We start from the raw sequence: 20,524 nt of genomic DNA, 5'->3' as shown, positions 1-20,524 counted from the left end.
ACAAATAGAGCTTTCTTTTAGTGATATTTAATCACTAGTGGGTTTTTTATTTTTTGTGTTATAAATAAAATAAAACGTAAATTTTGTGAAAAAAAATGTCTTTTTCTTTGTTTCTGTCATAAATTTTTGCTAATTATTCATTTTTCTTCATAAATTTTGGCCAAAATTGATAGTGCTACATATCTTTGGTAAAAATAACCCACATCAGTGTATATTATTTGGTCTTTGTGAAAGTTAGAGTCTACAAACTATGGTGCCAATCACTGAAAATGGATCACATCTGATCAGGCCTTCAGTACATCAGGTGTATCTAATTTCTTGAGATACTAACAAGTCAGGAAAGTACAAATACCCCCAAAATGACCCCTTTTTAGAAAGTAGACATTCCAAGGTATTAAGTAGCGTGGTGAGTTTTTTTTTCATTTTTTTTTCATTTTTTCCCACAATTCTTTGCAAAATGAAGATTTTTTTTTTTTTTTTTTTTTTTTTTTTTTTTTTTTTTTTACAAAATTGTCATATTATCAGGTTATTTCTCTCACACAGCATATGCATACAACAAATTGCCCCAAAATACATTCTGCTACTCTTCCCGAGTATGGCGATACCACATGTGTGAGACTTTTACACAGCCTGGCCACATACAGAACACCAGCATTGAAGTAGAACCTTCAGACGTTCTACGAGCAAAAATGACGCATCTCATTTCTCAACCACCTATTACACTTTTGAAGGCCCTGCAGTACCAGGACAATGAAATTTCCCATAAGTGACCCCATTTTTGAAAGCAAACACCCCAACGTATAATCTGTGAGGCATAATGAGTCTTTTGAATGGTTCATTTTTTTCAAGAAGTTTTTGGAATATGTGGAAAAAAATGAAAACGCATTTTTTTTTTTTTTTACACAAAGTTGTCAATTTATAAGATATTTGTAACACATAGCATGTATATAGCAAAAATTACACCCCAAAACACATTCTGCTACTCCTCCCGAGTATGGATACCACATGTGTAGGACTTTTACACAGCCTGGTCACATAGAGAGGCCGAACATTGAAGTAGTACCTTCAGGCGTTCTAGGAGCATAAATGACACATCTCATTTCATTCCTACCTACCACACTTTTGAAGGTCCTGGAGCACCAGGACAGTGCAATTACCCACAAAATGACCCCATTTTGTAAAGCAAACACCCCAACGTATATTCTATGAGGCATGGGCTGCAAATAGGTACTTGGGTACTCTGTTGGGCTGCAGATAGGTACTCTGGGCTGGTGACAGGTACTCGGGTACTCTGATGGCCTGGTGACAGGTACTCGGGTACTCTGATGGCCTGGTGACAGGTACTCGGGTACTCTGATGGCCTGGTGACAGGTACTCAGGTACTCTGATGGCCTGGTGACCAGTACTCGGGTACTCTGATGGCCTGGTGACCAGTACTCGGGTACTCTGATGGCCTGGTGACAGGTACTCGGGTACTCTGATGGCCTGGTGACAGGTTCTCCGATGGCCTGGTGACTGGTATTTGGGTACTCTGAAGGGCGGTGATAGGTACTCAGGTACTCATATGGACTGTGATGGGTACTCAGGTACACAGATGAACTGTAACAGGTACTCGGGTACTCAGATGGACTGGGACAGGTACTCAGATGAACTGTGACAGGTACTTGGGTACTCAGATGGGCTGTGACAAGTACTCGGGTACTCTGATGGGCAGTGACAGGTACTGGGGTACTCTGATGGGCCGTGAGAGGTACTGGGGTACTCTGATGGGCCGTGAGAGGTACTGGGGTACTCTGATGGGCCGTGACAGGTACTGGGGTACTCTGATGGACTGTGACAGGTATTCGGGTACTCTGATGGACTGTGACAGGTACTCGGGTACTCTGATAAACTGTGACAGGTACTCGGGTACTCTGATGGACTGTGACAGGTACTCGGGTACTCTGATAAACTGTGACAGGTACTCGGGTACTCTGATGGACTGTGACAGGTACTCGAGTACTCTGATGGCCTGGTGACAGGTACTCAGGTACTCTGATGGCCTGGTGACCGGTACTCGGGTACTCTGGTGGCCTGGTGACAGGTTCTCTGATGGCCTGGTGACTGGTATTTGGGTATTCTGAAGGGCGGTGATAGGTACTCAGATGAACTGTAAAAGGTACTCGGGTACTCAGATGGACTGGGACAGGTACTCAGGTACTCAGATAAACTGTGACAGGTACTTGGGTACTCAGATGGGCTGTGACAAGTACTCGGGTACTCTGATGGGCCGTGACAGGTACTCAGGTACTCTGATGGGCCGTGACAGGTACTGGGGTACTCTGATGGGCCGTGACAGGTACTGGGGTACTCTGATGGACTGTGACAGGTACTCGGGTACTCTGATGGACTGGGACAGGTACTCGGGTACTCAGATGGACTGGGACAGGTACTCGGGTACTCAGATGGACTGGGACAGGTACTCGGGTACTCTGATGGACTGTGACAGGTACTCGGGTACTCTGATGGATTGTGACAGGTACTCGGGTACTCTGATGGACTGTGACAGGTACTCGGGTACTCAGATGGACTGGGACAGGTACTCGGGTACTCTGATGGACTGTGACAGGTACTCGGGTACTCTGATGGACTGTGACAGGTACTCGGGTACTCTGATGGACTGTGACAGGTACTCGGGTACTCTGATGGACTGTGACAGGTACTCGGGTACTCAGATGGACTGGGACAGGTACTCGGGTACTCAGATGGACTGTGACAGGTACTCGGGTACTCTGATGGACTGTGACAGGTACTCGGGTACTCTGATGGACTGTGACAGGTACTCGGGTACTCAGATGGACTGGGACAGGTACTCAGGTACTCAGATGAACTGTGACAGGTACTCAGGTACTCAGATGAACTGTGACAGGTACACGGGTACTCTGATGGACTGTGACAGGTACTCCGGTACTCTGATGGACTGTGACAGGTACTCGGGTACTCTGATGGACTGACAGGTACTCTGATGGACTGTGAGTGACATGTACTATGAGGGGTGGTGACAGGTCCTCTTTATTGGGGGGGAGCAATCAGTGTGATTGGTGTACACTGTGGGCGGTAACGAGATGTTACCGCAGTCTCCTCCTCACACATGATCGGTGTGTGAGGAGGAGAACCCGGTAACATCTCATTACCGTGGTTTGTTTACATTTTAGTGATCGGCTGTGAAACAATCACAGCCGATCACGTGGGTAAACAACCGGCCAATGGCTGTTTACCAGCGTCCGTGACGAGCAGTGTTCCCGGGGAACACGCCTCCACCGACGTACACGCGCAGTGCGATCGCGCGCATGCACCATGCACAGTGGGGGTGTGACCACCTGTGATCGGCTGTGACTTCATCACGGCCGATCACGTGGTAAACAGCCATGCGCAATGGCTGTTCACCCCCTTTGGTGGCCAGCGGTGTCTCCGTGACACGCCACACCCGAAGAAACAGGGGTACTCTGATGGCCTGGTGACAGGTTCTCCGATGGCCTGGTGACTGGTATTTGGGTACTCTGAAGGGGGGTGATAGGTACTCAGGTACTCATATGGACTGTGATGGGTACTCGGGTACACAGATGAACTGTAACAGGTACTCGGGTACTCGGATGGACTGGGACAGGTACTCAGATGAACTGTGACAGGTACTTGGGTACTCAGATGGGCTGTGACAAGTACTCGGGTACTCTGATGGGCAGTGACAGGTACTGGGGTACTCTGATGGGCCGTGAGAGGTACTGGGGTACTCTGATGGGCCGTGACAGGTACTGGGGTACTCTGATGGGCCGTGACAGGTACTGGGGTACTCTGATGGGCCGTGACAGGTACTGGGGTACTCTGATGGACTGGGACAGGTACTCGGGTACTCTGATGGATTGTGACAGGTACTCGGGTACTCTGATGGACTGTTACAGGTACTCGGGTACTCTGATGGACTGTGACAGGTACTCGGGTACTCTGATAAACTGTGACAGGTACTCGGGTACTCTGATAAACTGTGACAGGTACTCGGGTACTCTGATGGACTGTGACAGGTACTCGGGTACTCTGATAAACTGTGACAGGTACTCGAGTACTCTGATGGCCTGGTGACAGGTACTCAGGTACTCTGATGGCCTGGTGACAGGTTCTCTGGTGGCCTGGTGACTGGTATTTGGGTACTCTGAAGGGCGGTGATAGTTACTCAGGTACTCAGATGAACTGTAAAAGGTACTCGGGTACTCAGATGGACTGGGACAGGTACTCGGGTACTCTGATGGACTGTGACAGGTACTCGGGTACTCTGATGGATTGTGACAGGTACTCGGGTACTCTGATGGACTGTGACAGGTACTCGGGTACTCAGATGGACTGGGACAGGTACTCGGGTACTCTGATGGACTGTGACAGGTACTCGGGTACTCTGATGGACTGTGACAGGTACTCGGGTACTCTGATGGACTGTGACAGGTACTCGGGTACTCTGATGGACTGTGACAGGTACTCGGGTACTCTGATGGACTGTGACAGGTACTCGGGTACTCTGATGGACTGTGACAGGTACTCGGGTACTCTGATGGACTGGGACAGGTACTCGGGTACTCTGATGGACTGTGACAGGTACTCGGGTACTCTGATGGACTGTGACAGGTACTCGGGTACTCTGATGGACTGTGACAGGTACTCGGGTACTCAGATGGACTGGGACAGGTACTCAGGTACTCAGATGAACTGTGACAGGTACTCAGGTACTCTGATGGACTGTGACAGGTACTCGGGTACTCTGATGGACTGTGACAGGTACTCGGGTACTCTGATGGACTGACAGGTACTCTGATGGACTGTGAGTGACATGTACTATGAGGGGTGGTGACAGGTCCTCTTTATTGGGGGGGGGCAATCAGTGTGATTGGTGTACACTGTGGGCGGTAACGAGATGTTACCGCAGTCTCCTCCTCACACATGATCGGTGTGTGAGGAGGAGAACCCGGTAACATCTCATTACCGTGGTTTGTTTACATTTTAGTGATCGGCTGTGAAACAATTACAGCCGATCACGTGGGTAAACAACCGGCCAATGGCTGTTTACCAGCGTCAGTGACGAGCAGTGTTCCCGGGGAACACGCCTCCACCGACGTACACGCGCAGTGCGATCGCGCGCATGCACCATGCACAGTGGGGGTGTGACCACCTGTGATCGGCTGTGACTTCATCACGGCCGATCACGGGGTAAACAGCCACGCGCAATGGCTGTTCACCCCCTTTGGTGGCCAGCGGTGTCTCTGTGACACGCCACACCCGAAGAAACAGGGATGCGCGTGCATACCCTGTTTAAACGGGAGGACGTCATATGACGCCCTCCCGCCACAATAGGTCCGCCGCCTGGCCGTCATTTGACAGTTGGCGGTCGGGAAGAAGTTAATCTCCTTTTCTCAAGAGGGAATAGATTCAGTTCCTCTAATCTTTCCTCATAGCTGAGCTCCTCCATGCCTATTAGTTTGATTGCCCTTCCCTGAACATTTCTCCAGTTCCCCCATATCCTTTTTGTGAACTGGTGCCCAAAACTGAACTGCATCTTCCATATGAGGTCTTACTAATGATTTGTATAGTGGCAAAATGATCTCTCTCCCTCTCTCTCCCTCCCCCCCCCCCCCCCCCCCCCTTGGCATTGTGGCATTGCATGCTATTATTGAGCTTGTGATCTACCAAAAACCCCAGATCCTTCTCCACCATTGTTTTCTCCAGTTGGACTCCCCCTAGTATGTATGATGCATGATTATTCTTAGCCCCCAAGTGAATAACTTTACATTAATCAACATTAAACCTCATCTACTACTTTATTGTGGATCTGGGAGGTTGGAGCATAATCTCTGTGTCTCTCATCTGCCACATAGTCGCCTAATTTGACCGGCTTGTAAATTGGAGACATCCTGTAAGGACGTTTGTTCCACTGCATAGTTTAGTGTCATCTGCAAAGACGGAAATGTTACTTTTGATCACAGACCCAATATCATTTATAAAGATATTAAAAAGTAAGGGTCCCAGCACTGAACCTTGGGGTACACCACTGATAACCTTAGACCATTTAGAGTAAGAATCATTAACCACTACTCTCTGAATTCTGTCTTTTAGCCAGTTTTCTATCCCTTTACAAACTGATATTTCCAAACCTGTAGACTTTACCTTACACATGAGCCGTGTATGCGGAACTGTATCAAACGATTTTGCAAAATCCAAGTATACCACGTCCACCGCGACCCCTCTGTCCAAGGTTTTACCACCTCATAAAAAAAAATCAGGTTTGTCTGACAACTGTCTTTCATGAATCCATGCTGTCTGTTGCTTAAAATATTTTTTTCCTGCAAGAACTCGTCTATGTGGTCTTTTATTAATCCCTCCAGTATCTTCCCAACTATAGAAGTTAAACTAACAGGTCTATAGTTACTTGGTAAAGACTTTGTTCCCTTTTTAAATATAGGCACCACATTGGCCCTGCGCCAATGTAGTGGTACTATTCCTGTCATTGAGTCCCTAAAAATTAGATACAATGACTTTGCAATTACAAAGCTCAATTCTTCTAGGATCCGTGTGTGGATGCCATCAGGCCCAGGTGCTTTATCCACCTTTATTCTGTCCAAATACTTCTGGACCATATCACTTTTGAGCCATTGTGGATTTGGGGCTGTGTCACTACCACCCCCATTATGGACATGAGCTCCCCCATGCTGCTTTGTATACACAGAGCTGAAGAAAGTATTTAATAAGTTAGCCTTCTCTTTGTCCCCAGTCACCCACTCCAGATTATTTTGTAAAGGGCCTACATGCTCAGACTTGACCTTTTTACTATTAATAATATTTGAAGATTTTTGGGGGGTTTGTACTACTATCTTTTGCAATCTGTCTTTCATTTTGAATTTTTGCATCCTTGATTTCCCTTTTATATATTCTGTTATATTCTTTGTAACATTTAAATTACTTTAGTTTCATTTTTAGCCTTTTAAACTTATTGCCCATGGGAATATACTTTGCAGTGAGATCAGTCTTTTTGAAGAATTCCCATTTCTGTTCTGTGCCCATTGATGCCAATATTCTCTCCCAGTCTAGGTCCTGGAGAGCAGCCCTCATCCTTGGAAAATTTGCTCTCTTGAAATTAAGTGTTTTTATCTTTCCCATATGTGATTTTTGCTTACAGCTAACATCAAATGAAATCATGTTATGATCACTGCTACCCAGGTGTTCCTTTATCTGAACATTAGTAATATGTTCTGCATGGTTTGGGATTACCAGGTCCAACAGAGCATCATTCCCAGTTGGGGCCTCAATAAACTGGACCATAAAATTGTCCTGTAATAGGTTTCTAAATTTTTGCCCTTTAACTGTCCCAGCAGTGCCATTACTCCAGTCAATTTCTGGGTAGTTAAAATCCCCCATTATTATCACTGTTCCAGCCCTTGCAGCCCTTTCTATCTGTGCAAGGAGCTGAGTCTCCACCTCCTCAATAACATTGGGTGGTCTATAACAAACTCCAATGATTAACTTTGAACTACGCACATCTGTATGCAGTTCCACCCATAATGCTTCAGACTCATCACACTCTCCGTCCACCAGGTCCTCTTTCTCACTCGCTTTGAGATCACTTCTCACATACAGACAGACCCCTCCACCTTTTTTACTCTGTCTTTCCGAAAGAGTGCATAGCCAGGAATATTAATAGCCCAGTTTCACCAATACCGATTAGATCATAGCTCTCCTGATGCACCAGCGCTTCCAACTCGCCTATTTTGTTTGGCAGACTTCTGGCATTGGTGAACAAACATTTTAATGCATTAATATATTTTGACCGGTTACATACTATCTAGGGATGCACCGAAATTTCGGCCGCCGAAACATATCGGCCGAAAATTGCCGAAAGGAAAAAACGGCCGATAATTGAGCCGAAAATGGGGCGGGGCCTGGGCGGGGCTCAGCCCCGCCCCTGGTGCCGCCCATCACGGGAGGTGTATAGCGCAGGAAAGCTGCCTCCGTCGTCTGGTTCAGTAGAGCGCCGGGAACATCACAGCTTTAATTTTAATAGCTGTGTGTTCCCCGTCGCGCTCCGTCGCATACAGCCCCTCCCCCTCGTTCGGGGAACTGTGATAGACAGATCACCCGTCCAGATTGGACGGGGGATCTGCCTCTCACAGTTCCCTGGACAAGGGGGAGGGGCTGTATGCGACGGCGCGCGACGGGGAACACACAGCTATTGAAATTAAAGCTGTGATGTTCCCGGCGCTCTATTGATCCAGACGGCAGAGGCGGCTCTCCTCTCTCTTTCTGCATCACTGACTACACAGGGGACCACACACGCTGCACGAGGGGACACAAGCACTGGCTGCGCGAGGGGACACAAGCACTGGCTGCGCGAGGGGACACAAGCACTGGCTGCGCGAGGGGACACAAGCACTGGCTGCGCGAGGGGACACAAACACTTATCTCTTTTATCATGTCGCCAGTCTCTGGCCACCTCCTGAACCATGTCGCCAGTCTCTGGCCACCTCCTGAACCATGTCGCCAGTCTCTGGCCACCTCCTGAACCATGTCGCCAGTCTCTGGCCACCTCCTGAACCATGTCGCCAGTCTCTGGCCACCTCCTGAACCATGTCGCCAGTCTCTGGCCACCTCCTGTACCATGTCGCCAGTCTCTGGCCACCTCCTGTATAAAAATATTTTTTAAAAACAGTCATTTTCGGTATCGGTGCTGTTTCGGTATCGGTTTTCGGCCTAGTGTATTTTTCATTTTCGGTATCGGTTTTGGCACCAAAAAACCCATTCGGTGCATCCCTAATACTATCCTCTTGGGCGTTCCGAGATTAGAACTAGGACTTGTCACTATATTTACCTTGGGTTTAGGTGCTTTGGTTACCCTACCACTAATGCCCCTAATATTACCCTCTGGAATATGCTCCACTCTGACTATCTTTATTTCTGGACCCCCCCCCCCCCCCCATTGCCTAGTTTAAAAACCCTTCTAACTTTTTGGCCATCCTTAATCCCAGCTGATCTGCACCCTCCTCATTTAGGTGCAGTCCGTACCTTCTATAGTACCGGTTATCGACTGAGAAGTCGTCCCAGTCCTCCAGGAACCCAAACCCCTCCTTACTACACCAGCTCTTGAGCCACTTGTTTACTTCCCCAATTTCCCTCTTCCTTTCTGGTGTGGCTTGATGTACCGGTAGTATTCCTAAGAATAGAAGGATGCAAAGGATGCAAAAATTCAAAACGCACGACAGATTGCAAAAGATAGTAGGACAAACCCCCAAAAATTCTTCAAACTCTCTCTCTCTCCCTTTCTCTCTCTCTCTCCCTTTCTCTCTCTCTCTCCCTTTCTCTCTCTCTCTCCCTTTCTCTCTCTCTCTCCCTTTCTCTCTCTCTCTCCCTCTCCCTCTCCCCCTCTCTCCCCCTCTCTCTCCCCCTCTCTCCCCCTCTCCCCCCCCCCCTTGGCATTGCATGCTATTATTGAGCTTGTGATCTACCAAAACCCCCAGATCCTTCTCCACCATTGTTTTCTCCAGTTGGACTCCCCCTAGTATGTATGATGCATGATTATTCTTAGCCCCCAAGTGAATAACTTTACATTAATCAACATTAAACCTCATCTACCACTTTATTGTGGATCTGGGAGGTTGGAGCGTAATCTCTGTGTCTCTCATCTGCCACATAGTCGCCTAATTTGACCGGCTTGTAAATTGGAGACATCCTGTAAGGACGTTTGTTCCACTGCATAGTTTAGTGTCATCTGCAAAGACAGAAATGTGTTTGTTGCTTACAGTTAACATTAAATGAAATCATGTTATGGTCGCTACTACCCAGATATTCTTTTATATGAATATTGTTAATAAGCTCTGCATGGTTTAAGATTACCAGGTCCAGCAGATCGTCATTCCTAGTCGGGGCCTCAATAAACTGGGCCATAAAATTGTCTTGTAATAAGGCTTATACATTTTTGCCCTTGACCTGTCCCAGCAGTGCAATTACTCCAGTCAATTTCTGGGTAGTTAAAATCCACCATTATTATCACTGTCCCAGCCCTTGCAGCCCTTTCCATCTGTGCAAGGAGCCGAGTCTCCACCTTCTCACTAATGTTGGGTGATCTATAACAAACTTCAATGACAACCTTTTATAATATGCACACTCATGTACAGTTCCACCCATAATGCTTCAGACTTGTCACACTCTCCATCAGCTAGTCCTTCGTTCACATTCGCTTTGAGATCACTTCTCACATAGAGACAGACACCACCACCCCTCTGTTTTACCCTGTCTTTCCAAAAGAGAGCATAGCCAGGAATATTAATAGCCCAGTCGTAAGAAGAATGAAGCCAAAATTCAGCAATACCAATTAGATTATAATTCTCATTGTGCACCAGAGCTTCCAACACTTTAATTCATTGTCACATTTTGCAAACATATGTTGCATATTTTTTTATTTTAGTATAAATAGTACCATTTCCAATTGTTGTTTGTAACATAGGAACCTTCATATCAACTGCCATAACGCCCCCCCCCCCCCCCCATCTTTCCCCATTCCACCCACCAATAGGGGCTGAGACACCTGTCTCATTCTAATATAATTTACCCACTCCCCCACAATCCTAGTTTAAATACTCCTCCAGCCTTCCCAAAAACTTCTCACCCAGCACAGTAGACCTCCTTTCATTAAGGTACAAACCATTTTTAGCATATAGGTTGCACCCCAATGAAAAGTCAGCCCAGTGCTCTAAAAACCCAAATCCCTCCTCCTTACACCAGGTCTTTAGCCATGCATTCAGATCTCTAATCTCCCCCTACCTTTCCTGGGTTGTGCATGGCACAGGCAATATTTCAGAGAATATCACCTTGGAGGTCCTTCCCTTCAACTTGCAGCCTAGCTCTTTAAATTGGTTCTTAAAGTGGGTTGTCCCCTAAAAAAAAAAAAATTTAAAAGTCAGCAGCTACAAATACTGCAGCTGCTGACTTGTAATAATCGGACACTTACCTGTCCCAGGGTCCAGCGATGCGGGGGAACAAAGCCCCCCCCCCCCCCATTCCCCACTCCGCTCGCGGCAGTGGCATTCTTACTGCGGGCACCCACTGCGCATGCGCGTGCGGCGCCGTGATAAGCCGCATAGTCATCTGCGACACGTGACAGGTCCCAGATGACTGTGCAGCGCGAGGGGAAGTGATGTCAGCAGCCTGGGCAATGAAGGAGGCAGACTACGAGGGACCCCCTAGCATCAGGCATTTAGAGGTGATTTTTTTTTATGAATTTTAAGAAATTTTTGTATTTATTTTTTTGGTGGCAACACCACTTTAAAGAGCCTCCACCTTCCATATATTCTGTCATTGGTTCCAATGTGGACCAAGACAGCTGAGTCATGCCCAGCCCCTCCCAGTAATTGCAGGGAGACAGCAATCCATTTAGTTGAGGCGATCCTGGTGACAAATCATTCTATCAGCCCTTCTGATTATAGAGTCCCCTATTATCACCAACTGTCTAGGCATACCTTCACTCTCCTCACCGCCCCTACTAGATGGGCTGCTCTCCCGACTGTTAGGGGAAGCAGTGACCTCTAGGGCTGCCACCTATACGCTTGATACCCCCCCACATCTTCACCCAACTTGGCAAATCTGTGTTCAAACCCAGGGCTGGTCTTCCTTTTCTGTGAGCCCCTTCCACTCCTTCTAACTTTATTAGCCCATTTTCCTACCTGATAATCCTGACTTGCCCCTCCACCCTCCCCATTAACCCCACTAGAGGACCCCTTTCAAGGTTGTTAGTTCTGCCCAGTGTTACAATTTGCTCCTTCAGATCTCTAATGCGAGCTTCCAGAAGGGCAACCTGCTCACATCTGTCGCAGTGGTATCCATCCTGGAGCAGTTGCTGCATTGTTATATACATGTGGCACACTGTGCACTGCACAAAACCTTCAGTCTTGCTAACCCCTATTTTCCCAGTTACAATAAGGTTATTAACAGGTTATTGTATATTAATTACCAGTATATTTAAAAATAATTTTTCATTAAAAAATAACTTTAATAACCTTGTCTGAGAGCAGACACCGTGGGGTACCTGGGGGTGGGTTTGTACATGTTTGCCATGTTCTCCCTGGGCTGAAGATGACCTTGTCCCCGCACTGCTGCTGTCACCTTGTTTCCAGCTACATATCAAGATAAATGCAAGTATTTACACTAATGCATATTTTTTAATGTGTGCAAGCTATACAGTTTGCACATATAAAAAATATATGGAATGCATTTTAAACAGTGTATCATTTTTGAGTTTAGCTTTAAGTCTGAGATCAGATCCCATAAATTGTCTTATTTAGACTGAATAGTTTTTACTTTATGAGAAATATAAATCCTTTGCATAAATGTTCTTGTTACCTTTATTTCATAGGTTTGGGATGTTATTGGACGTTCTTTATTAGTAGATGAAGGTGAAGATGATCTTGGACGTGGAAATCATCCTCCTTCTAAAATGACAGGCAACTCGGGCAAAGGGTAAGATATTTGACATTAAAGCGCTTACCACTTCAACGCCACTTTTTTGATGCGTCTGTGATGTTTCTTGGCAAATGGCTTTTATGTGTGTTGATATTCTATTTGTTTTAAAGCGGCCCAGGAGAACCCCAGCTCAGTAGTACCCCCCATTCAGGAGATCCTCGGCTCATTCGTACCCCAGCTTATTAGTTTAGCCTATCCCCTACTCAGTAATACCCCCAGCTCTGCTAATGCAACACTCAGTATTACCGCTTTGCGGATCTTTACTCAGTAGTAATCCCTAGCTCTACTTATCCTCCACTCATTAGTAAGCCCCAGCTCTGCTGATCCCCTGCTCAGTAGTAACCCCCAGCTATGCTAATCCTCTGCTCAGTAGTAAGCCCCAGATCTACTGATCCCCCCCCCCCACTCAGTGGTAACCCCATCTCTGCTTATCCTCGTCTTATTTCGGGTTCCCCATATATTGCGCACATGCTGCGCAACACGTGTGACATCTGCTAGTTTCTTATCGTACATCATGAAACACAGAGCCATAGTAGTTACTATGTGGTTTATAGGCAACCTTCAGGTGATGGACACTGGCACGCCCTAAGACAGGAAGTCCACTCCCTATATAACCCCTCCCACTACTGGGAGTATCTCAGTTTTCGCCAGTGTCTGAGATGTTGGTCATGAGTAAAGATGTGCTGTGCTGAGCTCCACTGAAGCAACCCTTGCTGGGGCTATCTATGCAGCCAGATCCATTCAAAGTGTCTTTTAGGCCGATTTGAATGGTACCCAGGCCTCTTGTCCAAAGAAACAAGGTTTCTTTTCTTACATCAGGGGACACAGAGCCATAGTAATTACTATGTGGGTTATATATCAGACCAGCAGGTGCTGGACATTGGCATACCCCTAAGGCATGTACTTCCCCCATATAACCCCTCCCATTACTGGGAGTCCTCAGTTTTTTCACCAGTGTCTAAGGTGTTGGGCACGAGTAAAGATGTGCTGTGCTGAGCTTCATGGGCAGTAATCCTTGATGAGAGCCAGCCATGCTGACTGAATCCATTCTGATGTCTTTTTCATGGGCTAAATGAATGGTACACGGGCCTCGTGATCCGAAGAAACAAGGTTTTTCTTACGAATGCTTCTATTTGAGAGCTGGGCCCTGGGATCCAGTACTTTTTGGTAGTAAGGCCATAAAGTTTTACTGACTGGGTGCTGTCGCAGGTCCAGGATTGTGGGTTAACCTGAGAGTTCCTGAAGGTTTCCTTTAAGGTCTCGGAGCCCACCGTGAAAGGTGAAGATTGGGTTTTTATCTCTGATAAAACCCTGCTGCAAGGAAAAGGTAGGGGAGATTTCCTCAGGAATTTCTCCTTCTATGTATAGTGTTGTCATGTCTATGTGTCACCACTGGGGGCTGTATTGAGCACTCACCATCCTGACTCTCCTCTCCTTCAGCTGGAACAGACCCTTGGTAAGAAAAGGGGGGTCTGGTTTCTTCCTGTGCCCCCAGATTGGCATTTTTCCTCTTCAGGGACATGCCTTGTTTTTTTTTTAAAAGAAAAAAAACCAAAAAAAAGGGCAGACCGCAGCCACTCAAAAAGGCGGAGGATTTACCCCCCCCCCCCCCCCCCCCCAGCCATGCTGCAGATGCCGCTCGCGTGGGAAATGCTCTCCTTTCAAAAAGGAAGAGGGGCCCATATTCTGCGCGCGGGGGGGCGTGGTTAACAGCGTCAGACGCCGGCCACACGTCCAGGAAGTCTTTAAAGCAATGTGTATGAAGCTGCTGCCTGGAGGTGGAGGGACAGAGCAGAGAGATTGGCTGGATCAGGTTGGTGACACAGGCATTTGCCTTTGACACATTGTACTGTAAGAAGCTAGGATTAATAGCAGCTATTGTGCTGTACTATAGCCTAGCAAGTTTACATTCTTTTGCTGGTAGTGCCTCTGCTTTGTGCTGTAAGCTATTAGTGGCAAAGGGACCAGGAATTCCTCTAAAAGGTCTAAGGGGTCAATGGTTACACAACAAACTAAAAACCCTTTTCCAAGAGAATGTCATCCTCCCCTGAGAGGGATACGGCTAGTCCGATTGAGCCATCAAGGGTAGTACACTTCAGTCCCTGTATACATCATACAAACAGGTTTTCTCATATATTTACCGACTGACACAGCTCCTCTCTGTAACTAAATGGGTTTGTTACTAGGAGAAACTAGGCAGAATTGTAACACAATACACAGAATTGTCAGTACCGCCCAGGGGGCGGACCCTGTGGTAACAACCCTCCCTGCTGCCCCAGCAGCTTCAGTTTTATTTTGCCTAGTGAAGGAGAATGACCTAGGAACTCTGTGGGCCCTTCGGTCCATTTTTTTGATGCAGGACTTATGCTTTTGCTCAAGATGAATGATCCTGAGATCTTCTATCAACTGCCAGCTGGGTGACAGACTGGTTAAGTTATCCTTGTCCCTCCAGTCCGGCCATCGAGCGTGTGCACATCGCAGCTATGGCTCGGCAGGCCACGACATACCTCAGCTCCATAGGTGGTCAGTGAGCTTCAATGCTCCGAGGTATACATATGACCGGGCTACTGATGTCTGGATCACAGTATACCAAGGCCAGCAGCCACCCTGTAAGTGCGCAGGAGTGGGTCTGTGATGGAATGTCTCCCAGCTCTTCAGGACTGGCAAGTACGGCTCTCCCTGTTTCGGTGGGGTAAGCAGCTGGGCATTCCCTAGGAGGTCGATTCGGGGGCCACCTCACCTCCTTCTCTTCTCTCCCACGTCCCTTTCCTCCTTCCCCCCGGGGGAGCGGCAGCATGTCTGCTGTGCAGTGTGTGTACAGGGGATCGCTGGGTCTCTCACCTGTATGGGGTCTGTGCGGTTACTGACCTGGTTCCCTTGTGGGTGGTCCCAAAAATGTGCCTGTGGAGATATTTTGCTGTGTTTGAGGCAGCACTGTTCCTTTCACCACAAGGCGCTGTCCGGCGGCCATTTTGGATAGGGGCAGAGCAGGTTCCCCTTGTGAGCTTCAGCGGACATTTTTCTGTAGGTTTTCCCTATTCAGATCATTGGCGGCCATTTTCTTGAAGCCTGAGCGCTTTTTTCCACCACAGCTCTCTAGTGACAGCATGCCATGTGCTATTACATGCTGCTTCCTGTGTATACAGGACGCTGGGCAGCCATTCCCTGAACACTGACGCAAGCTCTGCAGATCGCTCTTCTCTGCTGCTGCTGCCGACACAGCTTCTTCACTCTGCACTCGGATAACCTCCTGGGGACTACAGGCAAGGCTAGTAACCGACACAGAATGCCTCAGGGTGGTGAGTCTGGCGCTAGGAGCCCCCCCAGCCAGGAGCAGCAGGAGGGTGGGACCTTTACTGTCCTAAGTCCCCTTTCAGGTGGCAGACAGGGGAGGGTCAGCATGGCTTCAGAAACTGGTGTTTCTTCCCCTGAAATCCAGGCTATTGCAACCGGGTCACCTGCGGATGGCGCTGTGCCCATGGACACCCGGACGGCGGTCCTTAACTCATTTGTTGCTAAAGTAGAGGTGGTGCGTAGAAGGAAAGGTGCGCTAAAAAGGCCCCTGCCCCCCCGTCCTCTGGGGAGAGCTCTGATGCAGACTCGGGCCCTGCTGCGGCTGGCGACCCCTGCTCTGACCTATCAGATGAGGCTGACCAGGACCGGTCGGACAGTGAGGATGATTCCCCGTCTGGGTCCGGAGCACGAAAAAGCGCTGGTTGGAGCACTTATCACAGCTGTGCGTGATACCCTGAAGATCCAGGAGCCAGCGGATCCCTCTGCTGATGTATTGGTCCCCTTTGGGTCCTGCAAGCCAGCACGTTCACCTAAGGTGTTCCCGTATTTGACTTATTTTGACAAGTTCATGTACAGGGAATGGGGTCGACCGCAAAGGACCTTTTCGGTCCCCAAAAACATGGCGGTGCTTTACCCCTTTGAGGAAAGCCTTCTCAAAAAGTGGTCGGCTGCTCAGTTGTGGACCCACCAGTATCCAGGTTAAATGAAGTAACCATGGTTCCGGTTGAGGGCACTCCTGCATTCAAGGATCCCATGGACGGGAAGGCCGAGGTGGTGGCTCGTTCCTTGTTTACAGTTGTGGAGTCAGCTGTACAACCTGTACTGGCATCCGCACCGGTGTCGCAGACACTGACCGAGTGGGCAAAACGTTTGCACCGCGAACTGGGAGAGCAACAGGCCTCCCCTGTCTGCGTGGAACTAGCAGACCAACTAGTTCAAGGCCTTAAGTACGTCTGTGACGCGGCCCTGGATACTCTCCCTCTGTTATCCAGGGCTTCAGTATCAGTTGTGCTGATAGCCTGATTTGGCTAAAATGCTGGTCTGCTGACCAGGCATCTAAGAAAGCCCTGACGGATCTTCCCTTCCTTGGCGACCGGCTCTTTGGAGCCTCATTGGATGACATTATAAAAAATACCACCGGTGGTAAGAGTACCCTACTCCCGCAAGCCAGGAAGTCTAAGGAGCCACACCGTAGGCAGGAGCCCTCTTTTTCCGTTCACAAACGGCTTTTTCGTCCGACCGGGGCTTCGGTGAATCGCCCCCAGCCCGACAGGACGGCCACGGATGGACAAAAGCGTCCCTGGCATCGCAAGCCTAGCAAGCTTGTGAAAAAAAGTGCTATCGCATGAAGGTTTGCCCCCACCCATGTCTCGGGTGGGGAGTCGCCTTCGGGAGTTTGCAGTCTGTGATCTGATTTCCACAGGCTACAAGATAGTTTCTCTCTTGGCCGTCAAACAGATTCTTCCCCTCCAGCATACCCGTGTCCCCGGTTCGCCGGGAGGCCCTGTTGGGGGCGGTAAGGGACTTGCTGAGTCAAGGGGTGGTTGTTCCGGAATCGGAATGCTTCCAGGGATTCTACTCAAATCTGTTTGTGGTTCCCAAGAAGGAAGGGGTACGTCCGATCTTGGACCTAAAAGCCCTCAATCACTTTGTGAAATTGCAGAGGGAGGTTCAGAATAGAATCAGTTTGCTCAGTAGTCGCTGCACTCCATCAAGGGGACTCCCTGGCGTCCTTGGACATCCAGGATGCCTACCTGCACATACCCATATCTGTCTGCGGCATCAAAAGTTTCTGCGCTTTGCAGTTTGTGGCTCTACCATTTTTGTCCTGGCATCAGCAGGATCGCGATCATGGGATATCTAGACGATCTCCTCCTGAGAGCATCTTCCGCCTCAGAGTTGGAGGAGGATGTTGCGATCTCCATGCAGACTTTGCAAGAATTTGGGTGGCTGCTGAACCTGAAGAAGTCGGTGGTTGTGCCGACCCAGCATCTGGAGTACCTAGGCTTGTTGCTGGACTCCAAGGAAGCGAGAGTCTTTCTCCCTTCAGACAAGGTGCAGACCCTCAGAGCCGGGATAAAACTACTGTGGAATCGTGAGCGGTCGTCACTTCACTTTTGCATGTGAGTCCTGGGACTCATGGTGGCCGCCTTTTGAGGCCATGCCGTATTTCGAGAGGGACACGTACCGGCCCTGTTGGCCATTTACACCCCGGGGGTGGAAAATTGGCAGGCGGACTATCTGAGTCGACAGATGCTGGACCCAGGAGAATGGGCATTGCATCCGGAGATATTCAGGCTGCTGTGCCTGAAGTGGGGCACGCCAGATGTGGATCTATTGGCCTTCCGTCTCAATCAGAAGGTGCCAAGATTTGTGTCCAGGCCAAGAGATCCGCGGGCAGACGCGCTGGTGGCTCCGTGGGATCAGTACCAGCTGATCTATGCCTTTCCTCCGCTAAAGCTTTTGCCACGTCTGCTCCGCAGAGTGGAAGCCGAGGGGATTCCGGTAATACTAGTAGTCCCAGATTGGCCTCAGTGGCCCTGGTACGCAGACCTGGTGCATCTGGTGGCAGACGCTCCCTGGCGACTGCCACTGCGAGAGGACCTCCTATCTCAAGGTCCAATCTTTCACCCTGCTTTACCATCAATGACTTTAACGGCATGGCTATTGAGAGCCAGGTGCTGAGGAACCGGGGTCTGTCGGACTCGGTGATTTCAACTATGTTGAGGGTGCGTAAATCTTCTTCACGGAAGATATACCATCATACCATCATACCTGGAAGGCCTACATCTCCATGTGTGAGGAGAAAGGATGGCATCCGCACTCCTTTTCTATATCCAGGATCCTGCTGTTTCTTCAGCAAGGAGTAGACCAGAAGTTGGCGTTAAGCACCATTAAGGGGCAAATTTCAGCCTTGGCTGTCTTTTTTTCAGCGACCCCCTAGCATCTCACTCATTTATGGGTACCTTTGTTCAGGGGGTACGACATGTAGTCCCGCGTATCATCACTAGTCATGTGACTTCATCAGGGAATCCTGATGAAGTCACATGACTAGTGACGATACGCTTAGGAATACAGGAATGTAAGATAGGAGATAGGAGGACATCGGAAATGACGTCCTGAGTACGAGCGTGGCACTCGTTTTGTTTTTTGTCCATGATCTGTGTTGCTGAATGTGAGTACCCAGGACTATGTCCTTTTTATAAATAAAGTGGAAATATTTTTACATACAGTACTTCACTATCTGAGCTCCTCTTTCTTCTATGGTAACCAACCTATGACTGAGCATCTAGTGGGAAATATCTGCAGCACCTACATCAATTGGCAGCAATACCTAGTGTTTTGGGAATAATAAATGCTGTTTACCTTACAGCAGTGAGGTAAGGTGGCCACTGCACCCAGTGTGTGAACACTTTGAGGAATTGCAAGATCACCTTGGGAATCACCTTTCTGCTCATGGAGGAGTTTAGTTTTATGGCACTGTGTGGACTCACATATTGCATGATCTAATACAGATGGTTTGGTGTTGTGGATTTAAACACATTGAATCTTTACTGGACTTTTTTAGTTGTCACTGATGCACTTTGTTATATATGCTGGAATAATGTGTTGTATCAACTTATTTAATTTTTGCACTGCACTTTATTGAATATTGCAAAGTTTTAGGCAAGGATGCACTTTAGAAGCTTTATATATTGAAGTAGTTCTTAATCTTCATAGCACAATTTTGCACTTATATGATTTTAAGCTTGTTTATAGACACGTTTATTGTGATTGCTCTGCTATTTAGTAGCGATATCTATTTATTTGGAGCACAACACCATTTATTGACTTTTTTAATACACATATTTGGGGAGGGTTTGCACCCCTGTTGGTGATTTGCTGCAACCATAGTTTCACTTTATTTCGTTTCATATATATATTGTGGCGCGAGAATATTGTATAACTATTACTATGTTTCGTGTAATAAACAACGCTTCCTCTGGGGCTCAAATGACAAATTCCTCTTATTTGTGAACTAAAAAGGCATATCCACAAACGACTCACGAATTGATACAAAATATTCCACTCGAAGCAACAAAAGGTTAGTAAAGAAAAATTGGTACTATATGTTCCGGACCGCATCCAGTGGGTGGTTAATAAAGCAGTATTGGTGCCGGCAATTTGATAGAGTGGACCAGGTAGAACATAGGTTTTTCTTATAAAAAACACTCAAGCAATTGCAGTCCCTTCATCGTAGACTATCAGTAAAGAAACCCGTTTGTCTGCCGCTGGTAAAGGAAAGCGAGATGTCCACAACCATCTTTTCTACCGAAGGTGGTCTCGGCTTTTCATATCAATGAGGACATTGTATTACCATCGTTGTTTCCTAAGGCGAAGCACCCCAAAGAGGTGGCCCTTCACGCTCTCGACGTGGTTAGGGCTCTGAAGGTGTATTTGTCTGCCACGGCTCCCTTTCGGAAGTCAGACTCACTGTTTGTTTCGGTGGCTTGTCCAAAGAAGGGTATGGCGGTCTCGTCGGCCACCATTTCCAGGTGGATCAGAAATATTGTAATCCAGGCCTACGCTTTGAAGGGGCAGGTGCCCCCCTTTCCAGTCATGGCCCACTCTACAAGAGCAGTCGGAACGTCTTGGGCCTTCCGACACCAAACATCTGCCACTCAGGTGTGTAAGGCAACGACCTGGTCGTCTGTCCACACGTTTA

General features: G+C 48.0%; 1 protein-coding gene and 1 long non-coding RNA gene across 4 annotated transcripts in view; one reads left to right on the top strand and one right to left on the bottom strand.

Moving 5' to 3' along the window:
- Nucleotides 1–20,524, bottom strand: part of LOC143933925 (uncharacterized) — a 203,180-nt gene that overhangs the window by 63,023 nt on the left and 119,633 nt on the right. The window lies entirely within an intron of this gene.
- Nucleotides 1–20,524, top strand: part of CCS (copper chaperone for superoxide dismutase) — a 341,687-nt gene that overhangs the window by 264,674 nt on the left and 56,489 nt on the right. For all 3 annotated transcript variants that reach the window (XM_077457073.1, XM_077457065.1, XM_077457058.1), the window contains one exon: nt 12,419–12,522. In XM_077457073.1, coding sequence (XP_077313199.1) covers nt 12,419–12,522 — 104 coding nt within the window. The remainder of the gene's footprint in view (nt 1–12,418; nt 12,523–20,524) is intronic.

Source organism: Lithobates pipiens, unplaced genomic scaffold, assembly GCF_037356315.1.
Source record: "Lithobates pipiens isolate NorthernLeopardFrog02 unplaced genomic scaffold, aLitPip1_a1.2 Scaffold_10, whole genome shotgun sequence".
Lineage (NCBI taxonomy): Eukaryota > Metazoa > Chordata > Amphibia > Anura > Ranidae > Lithobates > Lithobates pipiens.
This window is presented reverse-complemented; position numbering and strand designations above follow the sequence as displayed.